At 37.3% G+C, this 12,728-nt stretch overlaps 1 protein-coding gene across 3 annotated transcripts in view; it reads right to left on the reverse strand.

The window, feature by feature from the left end:
• JMJD1C (jumonji domain containing 1C) overlaps positions 1–12,728 on the reverse strand; it is a 217,069-nt gene that overhangs the window by 39,040 nt on the left and 165,301 nt on the right. For all 3 annotated transcript variants that reach the window (XM_055138890.1, XM_055138889.1, XM_055138891.1), the window contains 5 exons: positions 9,698–9,803; positions 6,359–6,483; positions 4,544–4,687; positions 4,263–4,449; positions 2,459–4,140 (listed from right to left, as the gene is read on the reverse strand). In XM_055138890.1, the coding sequence (XP_054994865.1) occupies positions 2,459–4,140; positions 4,263–4,449; positions 4,544–4,687; positions 6,359–6,483; positions 9,698–9,704 (2,145 nt within the window). In that variant the 5' untranslated portion in view covers positions 9,705–9,803. The remainder of the gene's footprint in view (positions 1–2,458; positions 4,141–4,262; positions 4,450–4,543; positions 4,688–6,358; positions 6,484–9,697; positions 9,804–12,728) is intronic.

Genomic DNA, 12,728 nt, shown 5'->3' on the forward strand with positions numbered 1-12,728 from the left:
CTATCTCACAGTGATTCAATAATAAAATATAAATTAAAAAAGTTATGTGTTCTTTAGAAATATTTTGAAATAAAACTGTAGAGAGGAAAAAGAAATTCTAGAAAACCAAAACTGGAACTAGACAGGTAATATAGTGGGTAGCATGGTTGCCTTGTATAGGGCTAACCTATTTTGAGCCCCAGTATCCCATATGGTCCTCTTGAGCCCCCAGGAGGGATTCCTGAGTGCAGACGCAGGAATAACCCCTGACTACTGCCTGGTGTGGCCCCCAAAATAACAAAAACCTAGGACGAACAAAAACAAAACCCCAGAACTCCAAATAAGCAGAAATTATAATCAATTAAGTCAACGAAAGATTTTCTTTTCTTTTTGGGTCACACCCAGTGATGCTGAGGGGTTCCTCCTGGCTCTGCACTCAGAAATATTCTTGGTGGTGCTCAGGGGAACATATGGGATGCTGGGGATCAAACCCAGGTTGGCCGCATGTAAGGCAAATGCCCTACCCGCTATGCTATCACTCTGGCACACCAATGCAAGATTTTTAAGTTACTTCCTGTTTTATATAGGAACTTACTATAATTAAAGATTTTTTCTTAGATTAAATTTAATAGTTTACCTTTTTACATAACAAATAATAATCCAATGTGCTATTTTTTTGTCTAGCAAGTTGAACCAGTTAAAGTATTTTCTCATAGCCAGAGAGATAGTATGGAGGGAGGTTATATATAATTGTCTGGCATGCAGCTGATCCCACTTCAATCCTCAGCACTGTGTAAGGCCTCAAGATCACTACCAGAAGTGATTCTAGACGAGAGTCAGAAGTCTTGAACAGAGCTGGATGCAGCCCCAGTCTCCCCTCCTGTGCCCGCCCCTAGTTTTCTTTCTTTTCATAAGTATTTCCACTTCATAAACAGGGGGACTAGACAGTTACAAGCTTAACGCATAAGCTTGTAGAAATCATAATTTGTTAGGAATCATAATTTCTAACAGTCTTCTTTCATCTGTTTTTACAGGCTCTGTAAGGTGTGAAAGGCTTTAGAAGTTAAAGAGGAATTATTTGCCAGTTCAGGGTATGTGGGTCATTAGGCCTGTTTCAATTTTGACAAAAGTGTACTTGATTAGTGGCTCTTCATTATGCCAATTACAAAATATTCTAAGTAAGATCTCATCTAGCACAAGTTGAATGGCACAATCAAGAATGGGTCTGGGGGCTTATGATCACACACAATTCTAGAACTGAGACTACACCATCAAATGCAAGGATACTGGCACAGAAAAAACTAAAATACCAATAGTAAATGTATTGAAGGTCAAAGTTCATATAAAAGAGGAACCAAAAGGAGTTTTTTTGTAATGGGAATATATCACAAAAAATAATTTTCTTTTTTGAAAAACTAGTAAGAGCTTAACAAATACAACTTGAGAATCATAGAAACAAACATACAGGATCTATGGCATCACTGTTACCTAAATTAGAACAACTCCTCTAATAATGCCATTATTAGAAAACCATTAACATGAATAACATTTTTTATTCTATGGATACTCCCAAGGCTGTATTATTCCCAAATATACCTATTGGAGGTTTGCCGAGCTTGAGAAATGTCATAAATACCAAGGTTTGTGAAGCAGTATGTATTGTAATCTAAAGGTGGTTGCAATATAAGTCTCTCAACATATAAGCGCTAAGGAAAAGATAATTAAATAGCTTTCAAAAGAAAATTGTGTTATGCACTACAAAGTGTCCAATTCTCTAAGATATTTTAATGCTAATAAAATTAGTCACAAAAGGGAAAACGTTGTATTAAATGATTCTATTCAAAGTATGCAAAATAATTAGAAACAGAAAATAAAAAGGACAAGGAAAAGTTGAACGTGTTTAATCGGTAGTTTCAGTTTTACAAGATGAAAAGTCATAATCTAAGTCCCAACAATAATATCTGTAATCTTCAATCTTGATGCCTTTAAGCAAACAAGGCGCTTATTAGCTTATAATACTATCAGAATAATGTAGTAATATGACAAATTGTCTTTTAAAAAGAATTTCATGCCTGGGGAGATAGCTCAATGGGACTAAAACACAGGTTGACAGAATACCTGCGTTCAATCTTCAGCACCACGTGATTCCCTAAAGAAAGATGACCATACTTCTACGCACAGTGTCAGTAGGAATCTCTTAACACTGCATAGTGCAGTTCCAGAAACAATAATTTGATTATACTAATCAAAAGACTTTTATATCAATCTTATTCCACAAAATTTACTTCTAATAATTTGCTCAAAAGGTAATTTTGGATATGTACCATAATCAGTGATGAGGTTATCCATTCTTTGTGTAAGATACATTAGAAAACAACAAAACCAGTCTTGAAATAAATCAGAAAAATCAAATACTGAACAAGTAACTATTCATTTGCTGACTGCAAAATAAAATATAAAAAAGCATGGCACAACTTACCCTCCTCAAAGAAGATTCCGCATTAACTGCATTTTCTGGGTGAACCCATTTAGAAGATGGTAAACCAAGTCCTGAGTATGCGTGTGTTCCATTTGGATATTGCCAAATAATTGGATAAAGTCCAAGTTGACTATATGAAGCAGATGGATGAGCTTGTCCAAGAAGATGAGGTGACTGGTGCTGTAACAACTGCTGCTGCTGCTGGTGTGCTAGTGCTAAGTGGCTCAAGCTGCTGGCATGAGCAGTCTCCAGTCGTGAATGGCCACCAAGTAAGGAAGCAGTAGGCACTCCAGGTAACACAGCTGGAAGTAGATGAGGGTGATGAACAGAATGGTGTGGACCACTGGTCAGAGGGTGAGCATTAATGGTGGGTAATGGAGCTTGACTGGATGATCCAGCCAATAAATGAGGTCCAGGAGTTAAAGCAGGATGATGGGTACCTGGATTTAAGCAGGTTCTGTGGGATGAAGAATGAAGAGGAAACGGGTGCTGGTTTAAGAAAGATGAAATGTGATTAGCTCCTGTTTCCGACCCAATAAGTGCAGGATCCCTGTAAACGGTGAAATGCTCGTTTTTATCAATGATGAGAGGACTCTTTGTAGATTCCAATGTACTACTACCTCGAGAAGAAACTGGATGAAAACTGCATCTTGTTAATTCATGTTCTATTTTATTTGCCAGTCTTCTTTCACCAGCAGACTGGTTGTTCGAGTAAGTGGTCTTAGTTTTTACAGAATCAGGAGACTGGGTAATTTTAGTTTTAACAACTTCAGGCGAGGGATTGGATTTGGTTTTGTGAGCATCTACTGAAGTACTAAGTTTACATTTTACAGACTCTGGGGGTGGACTTCGCTTATGAAGTTTATCATCTGTGACAGAAACTGCACTTAAAGACATATAAGAGACATACTGATTTTTCTCTTTTTCCATATTCAGATTATCATTTCCTAAAGAAGCATTTCTAACACCTGGTTGGGTTAAATCAACTTTAGCTATGTCACTGACCCACCTCTGGTCAGAATCTTGTTTTGCTGTTTCCAGGTATTTTATATTTGCAATAGAATATTTTGAATCACTAACATTAGGATCCATTTTTTGAACTGTCTGAAGGCCAAAGGTACTTGTGTTTTCCTGAACCACCTTTTCTGAACTAGTGTCATTAGTAATATCAATAACACATTTTGGTGTAGGTGGTCTGGATACACGCTTCTCCTTTGGTGATAATTCCACTGTATTTGTTTTCTCAATATTATAATCCTGAAGAAGTAAGTCATTATGATTATGTTCAGAAAGTGCTGACTGTTCTGATGAAAGGGTTATCATTTTTTCTTGAAGCTGAGAGTCAAGGGACTTTTGCTTCCCTTCCTCATATTTTTTATCTTCCTGTTTTTGATCCCAAGGAGGTTGGTTATCTATTAGTGTCTCTTCTCCTGTCTTCTCATTATTCTGGGATTTTCCTTCTCCATTTATCTTTGAAATGTTTTTATTTTTCAACTCATTCTCTGGCTTCTGTTCTGAGGAATTATTTATCATCCTCTTATTTGAATTTTCTGAGTCACTGCTTTCAGAAAAATCTGAAATAGTGTCAGTTCGTAGTCTCTTCATATTTACTTTCTTTTCATCCTCCTCAGGAAGTTTCCTTCTTTTACTCATCAATGGCTTATTTTTACCTTTAGGATTTTCTGTAAAATTAAGAAAAAAGAATCTCATTTAAATAATATCTAAAAACATTTAAAAAGAGCCTTATTTCCCACCGTATGATATGTTAACTTGTTTTCAATCCCTTTAAAAAGGGTGGTCCTACCTCCTCTTGTTATATAATCATATTTTTCTTCCTTCATCTTCTCTTCATCTGGGATACTGCTATCTGAGCCCTTCCTCTTATTTGGGCGAGTATTTCTTTGTTGCTGGTGTGTATTCTGTTTTGGTACAGCAGCTTGGGAGTTCATTGCTGGTCTAGGACTATTTGCTTGGGCACGCGTATAATGACCCTAAAAAAACCAAGTAACAATGACAGCTAACTACCAATACAGAATAAATTCTAGAGGAAAATACTTTTTATAATAATTCATCACGAATACATACGTGAACAGTGTTGCTATTTTGATTGGCACGAGACCTTCGTCGTGATGTAATGCCAATATTTTCACCTTTTAACAAAGAGTGAACAACATCATCTAGAAAGGTCATTTGAACCATAGAAGGATCGACATTCTGTGGTTCTAGTACCTAATCCAGGAGATAAAAAAGGGGGGGAAAAATTAAATCCAAACAGCTAATTTCATCATCAAGAGAAATGCATAAGAATCAATTTATGGACCCTTAACTGAAATGATTAGACTTATAATAAAGTAGTTCTAGACAGGAATAAAGATTTTCTAAAACCTCTTTTTCTGCTAACCAAAAAAGAAAAATCATATACATATTTCTACCTTAACAAAAGGGTAAGAGTATTAGCCCTCATAAAGCATATTTTAAAAATAGAGAGCGATTTTCACAATTTAGCCATAAAAGATTTGAACTTAGGAAAAGAAAGTCTCATAAATTATAAAAGGTTAAAGAAGTAATAATTTTTATATATTTTTTGTTTTTGCTTTTTGGGTCACACCCAGCGATGTACAGGGGTCAGTCCTGGCTCTGCACTCAGGAATTACCCCTGGCGGTGCTCGGGGGACCATATGGGATGCTGGGAATCAAACCCGGGTCGGCCGAGTGCAAGGCAAACGCCCTACCCGCTGTGCTATCACTCCAGCCCCAAAGAACTAATAATTTTTAAAGCTATGGAAATTTTGTCCTAACCTAAGAGGCAGAAAGCTAAATTCAATTTAACACTTAGTTTATACAACATCTTGACTAAAAATCCACATCAAACTGTATTCTATTTACCAACCTGATATAAAATTTAAAACTTAAGCAGGAGCATATCATTTCTGAAATTTTATAAAAATAAAACTACAGTGTTGGGCCAGGATATAGTTAAGAGATAGAGCAATTGCTTTGCATGTTTTGTTATTTTTTTGTTTTACTTTTTGGGTCACACCTGGCAACGGACAGGCATTATTCCTGGCTCTACACTCATGAGTCACCTCTGGTGGTGCTCAGAGGACCATATGGGATGCTGGGAATCGAACCTGGGTCGGCCGAGTGCAAGGCAAACGCCCTACCTGCTGTACTATTGCTCCAGCCTCAGCAATTGCTTTGCATGTGTGAGGAACTATGCTTAAACCCCATTTCGAAAAACAACAAAAATCAACCATCCAACCAACAAAACTACAGGACGTACTAAAGTTTTATCAGCTGTAAGATATTACTCAGGAAGTGTTTCTATCACTAGAGAGTCAGGAAAGCTAAGATTTTAAAGAAAATATTACCTGACCTTAGGATAAAAAAGACTAACTGAAAGATTTTGATGCTTGTATTTTCAGAGATTAATCAATGCTGGAAAAAATTGGACATCCTTATTTTTGTGACCTAAAGTGATCTATAGGACTGGAGTGATAGCACATCAGGCGTTTCCCTTGCACGGGGCCGACTTGGGTTCGATTCCTCCGTCCCTCTCAGAGAGCCTGGCAAGCTACCAAGACTATCCCGGCTGCACGGCAGAGCCTGGCAAGCTCCCCGTGGCGTATCCAATATGCCAAAAATAGTAACAAATCTCACAATGGAGACGTTACTGGTGCCCGCTCGAGCAAATCGATGAACAACAGGACAACAGTGCAACAGTGCTAAAGTGATCTATGTATGTAATACCAGATACACTTAAACATATTAAAATTATTTGACAACGAAAGACTAAATATAAAAATTACATAGTGTCAATTCACTAATTCATTTAATATTGAGAGGCATAAAATATCCAAATTGTAATTATCTCTTTTCAAAAATATTAGACTATTTTACCTGATCATTCATAACGATCATGGTGCGAGTGAAGAGATCATGATGAGTAATTATGCCAGTAAACCACTGGGTGGCAGAATCTTGTCTATATACTCTTACTCTGTATCCATTTAAGGAATAAGGACCTTAAAAAACACAAGAAAGAGAACTTAAACGGAACCATTTTAACTATTATCGTTGAAGAAACATAACTATATGACAGCTGAGGAACACAATATACAGATACGAAACTTCAAGAGTTGTGCTAAGAACCAGAGAGAACAGGAGTTCATGCCCTTAATGTTCAAGCCCGATTTGATCTCTTAATACTGTAATGAATGGCTTTTCCCAACACCAACAGGCATGATCCCTGAGCACAGATCCAGAAGTAAGTCTGGATAAAATAGAAAGGTAAGCCTGAGTCTCCTGGTAATAACTAACTTATCTGACTGCCAAAACTTCTATAGTAACTATAAAAGTATGAAAAGGAGCTTTTAAAATGAAAAGATGGGGGGTGGAGCAATAGTACAGCACACAGGACGTTTGTTTTGTATGCAGTATACAGGGTTTGGTCCCCAGTACCCTATAAAATGCCCCAAGATCACCAGGAGTGATGCCCGATCTCAGGGCTAGGGTAAGTCCTGAGCACCACCAGATGTGATCGAACCCTCCCCTCCACCCCAGAAGTTAATACTATAAACTTATTTTTCTAAAAAATTTAAAATCAATATTTTGTCCTACAGTTATTGAGGCATTCAACATATCAATTAATGGCTTAACACTTATTTAAATCTAGTCATTAAAATTAATCTAAACTATAACTAAACCTACATATAGAAATATTCCATGTGACATATAAAATATAATTTTAGTAAAAACTGACTATACAAACTGTATTTGGCCTAAGAAATTGTACAGCAGACAGGTTGCTGCACTTAGCTGATGAGGGTTCTAACCCTGACACCCCTTATGGTCCCCTGAGGCTGCCAGGAGTGATTCCTGAGCATAGTTAAGTGTGATCCAAAAGCAAAACAAAAACAAACGCTAGTACAACATACCCTATTAAAACAAACGAACAAACAAAAAAACCTTGAAAAGCTTATAGAATAACTCTAAATAACATCACTTGATGTCCATCAGAACACCACCTAAACTGGTCTTTTCTTTTCTTTTTCTTTTTCTTTTTTTTTTTGCTTTTTGGGTCACACCTGGCGATGCACAAGGGTCACTCCTGGCTCTGCACTCAGGAATTACCCCTGGCGGTGCTCAGGGGACCATATGGGATGCTGGGAATCGAACCCGGGTCGGCCGCGTGCAAGGCAAACGCCCTACCCGCTGTGCTATCACTCCAGCCCCTAAACTGGTCTTTTCTGACCAAATAATTTGAAGCTGGTTTCACATAATTCTATTTAGGATTAGCGGCAAAAATTGTCCTAATCTATTCAAAATGCAATAAAAAAAATGTTTTTCAGAAGAAGAAACCTGCTTTTCAATTAAAATACTGCTGATGAGATAACTCAATGGGGTGTATGAAGTACATCCAGGAGGTCCAGGTTCACATACTACTTACTCCTTCAAAGACAACTGGGGGAAATTCCCTGATCTGAAAGAAGTCCCCAAGTAATGCTGGGAGAGGCCTCAAAGCCACCCTACTTTATCCCGGAAAAAACCTGCCCAAAAAAGGAAAAAAAAAGAGAGAGAGAGAGAGAGAGAGAGAGAGAGAGAGAGAGAGAGAGAGAGAGAAAGCGATAATTGGAACATATCAAAATCACCACAATCTGTGATATTATCTGGACCCCCGAGTCAAAGTGAAGACATTATGAGAGAAATGGAATCCCAAATGCAATGATATTTGATATAGTTAAAAAAATTATTTAGCACAATAGCAGTATGGTCGGTTTGTTTAAAAACAAAATGTGGTGATGTCAAAATTTTGATGAAAAACTTGACGCAGGTATGTGACTGAGACAAGATCTGCCAACACTGAACAGTGCCTAGGGTAGGAGCTAGGCATATGTAAATCACCAAACTATTATTCTATTCTAATTCAATTTCTTTGTATGATTCTCCAAATAAAAAAAAAGGGGGGGGGAGGCTGAAGACACAGTACAGCAATTGAAGGCACTTCCCTTGGTAGCCCTGATAGTTCCATGAGCTTGCCAGGAATGATCCCTGAGTGCAGTCAGAAGCAAGCCTGAGCACATCCAGATATGGCACCAAAATAAACAAAAAATAATAAAATTTAGCCAAATAGGGGCTAGAGTGATAGTACAACAAGTAGGGTGTTTGCCTTGCACGCAAACCTACCTGGATTCAATCTCTTAAATCTCATACAAGCCACCCCACCCACCCTCCAGCTCCCCAGTCCGCCAGTGATACTCTAAATATAAAGCCAGGAATATAAAGCCAGGAATATATCCAAAGCACTACTAGGTGTGGCCCCCAAACAGAAATAAAAAAAGTACCAAATAAAGATTTAATAAGCAGGTAAATTATGAAATTGCTTATTGTATTTGTGATCACATACACCTCCCTCCCCCCTATTCCAGTAATGCTCAAAATAGTCGCATGGGCTTGATGGTTTTTGGTGTTCAGTCACCAAAGCTCTCATGCCCACAAAGTCTATACCCAGCAGTCCCATATGGTAGCAGGGACTGAATTTAAAACCTCACACTTGTTAGGCATTTGCTACCACTTGAGTAATTTCCCCCATTAAAACGCTTTTATCAAAACATTTATCAAAATATTAACACTTCATGACAATGAATCCATTTCAATTAAATTCACAAAAACGTTTATAAAAACCTCAAAAAAAGTCTGCTTACCACATTTAAAATTCAAATTCATAAAAATGTTTATAAAATAAACTGATAGAAAAGAAATATGAACAAGTTTGATGGTCCCATGCTGTAGGTAAACTTGTAACTTGCTTTAAAAAAGAACAACAATCTAAGATTGGTTTTGTGGTCATTGCAGAGGAAGGTCACCAGAATAGGCTACTTTGTCAGACACCACTTTGCATTCTTCAAAGAATATCAATTGTGGCTTTGGGTAACTCTCTACTACAAATGTTTCCTTCTCCAGGAAGGACACACCCAAAACATTCTGTAACATGGAAATTTCCAAGCACCTGTGTGGTTACAATATATTGCCATGTTAATTCATTTAGATCAAAAGAATAAACGGGAGATATTATTGACTACTCAAATCACTATGATTGTTATTTTCACTGTACTGTACATAATTTAGAATATTAGACAACATCTTACATTTACTTTGTACATTAATGAACAACGTACAAGTATGACAGTGTCCATTCTCTATCCCCATCATCCAAAGTATAAATTTAAAAATAGTTACCTTGCATAAAAATTTCCTGAACCTTCTGTTCTTTTACCCAGACTTTCACTTCCTCCTGAAGTTGTGGGTTGTCCCTGAGAACTGGGTTTAGGCTGTCTATGTCGTCCTAGAATTATGGATTAAAAGAAAAGATCTGTTATACATAATACTCCCGACTTCCCCTCCATTATATTCTAAGGCCTAAAGAAAAGTTTTTGATGGAAAAACACGCAAAAATACAAATCCTTTAAAGTCACAGACTTTTAAAAATCAATTATGTTAACAGCACAAGAAATTAATACCTGGATTGACTTGACCTTTGACAACAATAGCCTAAAGTTGAAAATCTGAAATTTACTGCTGTTTCCTAACTTTTAAGTATGGCAGGCCTTATTCACCCTTTAAAGGTTTCCATTATTAAAATCAATATACCAGTCAATGATCTGTCAGATCATCTAGGGTTACTACCAAGATAATCAAGTTGATTATTTTACTGAAAGTACTACACTCAAATATGGACTATTTCAGGGCAGGACAGATAGTATAGCATTGTGACCCCCACCATCCCTTATGGTCCCCTGGAGCCTGCCAGGAGTGATTTCTAACTGCAGAGCCAGGAGTAACACTTGAGCATTACCAGCCATGGCCCCCAAACAATATGAAACCAACTTAGCTCTCTCATTAAGTCCTAAAATGTTAAGATTTTTAAACAAGTACTAACATACACTATCTTAACTTAAATGTCACCAAATTTGGTTCTATTCTATTAACATTAATTTTCCTGTTACAAGTTTTATTCTTCCAAGCCAGTGCCAAATGATGGTATGGTGTTATCTTCAAAATAGTGTGGATCACAAAACCAAATGATTCTCTTTTCTTGGAGATGTGAATGAATCAGAGAAATATCACTGTAAGGAATGTGTTTCCTACAACCTGTTGACCTGCTGGACTTATGACCATTCTCTCTCAAAACACCTCTGCTGCTCATGCATTTGACCTAGAGTAGACATGTGAAGAACCAACTAGCACTTGTCAACTGGATGCCATTTTAAAAGTGGACTGATAGAATCAAGGGAACCAGTGACAGCAAAGGAGCTAAATGAAGATAATTTTATGTACAAGGGGAAAAAGAAAAGCAATTTGGAAAAACGAGAGTAAATGAAGAGTGGGAATGAGATCATTCTGTGTCAGTCCCTCTCCCTCTGACTCATGGGGGAAGGGGAGTTAGGATAGGGAAGGGACCACTCTGATAATGATGGGGGAAGTAATCAATATGGATAAGAATTGGGTGCTTTAAAGAAGTAAAGTTATATGCATGATATGCAAGGAATGCTTTCAGTTAATAGCATTATAAACCACATTATAAACTTCTTTGCCTAAAAGGAAAGAAGAAGAAAGGAAAAGTGTTTGCCATTATAAACAAACCAGGGAGTGGGAGGGAAACTAGAAACACTGGAAGCAAAAGGGAAAATGGTGAAGGGCTGTGTTGGGACACTGTAAGCCTGAAACTGAATTGTGAATAACTGTAATTTGGTAAATTTGTTAAGATTCAACAAATTACAAAGAAAGAGAAAGAGTACAAATAAGGAGTTTTAATCAAGCGGATCAAGCTTCACTCGGTCTTCCCTAAGTCTATTCAAGTAAAACTTTTCCTTCTCATCAACAATGCTTTAAGAGACTTATTCTGGGGGCCAGAGCACTTTTACAGTTGGCAGGGCACTTGCCTTGCACACAGCTAACCAGAGTTCGAACCCCAGAACCCCAGATGGTCCCCTGCACCCCGTCAATAGTGATCACTCAGTGCAGAGCCTGGAGTAAGCCCTGAGCACCATTGGGTGTGGCACAAAAATAAAAGCAAATATAAAGAAACAAAAAACAAGAGACAGAGTATTTTCAGAATGTTATTTTGATAAACACTGATATACTAAGTGAACACCATCAGGTATTCAGTTAAGTACGTTCCTTGGGAAATACATAAACATGCTATTTTGCAACAGAAGAAATTACTACTAAAGTTAAAAAAGGATGATAAATCATCATTTAGAAAAAAATTCCTAGCTTAAGTTTTTTTGGGATAAATTTTATAGCAACCTCTTATCTCTACTTCTCTTTAGTAAGATACTACATACTTAACAACCTCATCATTTCAGGAAGAGAAAATATTCTGGGGGCCAGGGAGATGGCTTAAAGGACTGCAGCACATGACTGCATGTGGAGCACCAGATTCAATCCCTTGCAATTCATGGTGCCCTGAGCTCTAAGCCAGGAGTGACCCCTGAATGGGTGTGGCTCAGCCATCCCCACCAAAAAATGAAAAAGAAAATATGATGGAAATTATATTCTCTTGACATCTAATATCAGGTTAACAGTATAGCTCCTGATAAAGGAAATTCTATTTCCCAAGGAAAACTACCATTTTAGACAGCTCTATTAGCTCCCAGGAACAAAATCTTTCTGTGATTTTTTTTCATGATTTTTGGTGATTTCATCATAAAATATTTCTCACTTTACACATCCATGCTTAATGTCTGAGGCCAAATACATGTTTTGTTTTGCTCCACAAAATTAATTCAAATCTACAAATTCCTGTTTTGTTTTTTGGGGCCACAACCTATGATGCTCAGGGGTAACTCCTGTCTCTACACTTAGAAATTACTCCTGGTGGGGCTGGTGGGGGGGACACCCATATGGTGGAGATTGAACCTGGATCAGCTGAGTAGAAGGCAAGTGCCCAGACCACTATACTATCTCTCCAGCCCCACAAATTCTGGTTTCAGACTTTCACAACACTGAATTTTCTTCACTCTAAGTACTTTTATTTAAACAGTTCTTCTCACTCTAATTTTAGATATTTAAATCTCAGCCAAATACAAATTTTTTGTTTTGTTCCCCAAAACTTATACAGGCTCACAAATTCTGGTTTTAGATTTCCACAGCACCAATTTTTCTCAAGTCCAAACATGTACTTTTATTACAATTGCTCTTCTCACTCTTACTTTAGATGTCTAAATCCCACAGGGATATATACTTGTATAGAAAACTACACAATGAT

The sequence above is a fragment of the Sorex araneus genome, chromosome 5, assembly GCF_027595985.1.
Source record: "Sorex araneus isolate mSorAra2 chromosome 5, mSorAra2.pri, whole genome shotgun sequence".
Lineage (NCBI taxonomy): Eukaryota > Metazoa > Chordata > Mammalia > Eulipotyphla > Soricidae > Sorex > Sorex araneus.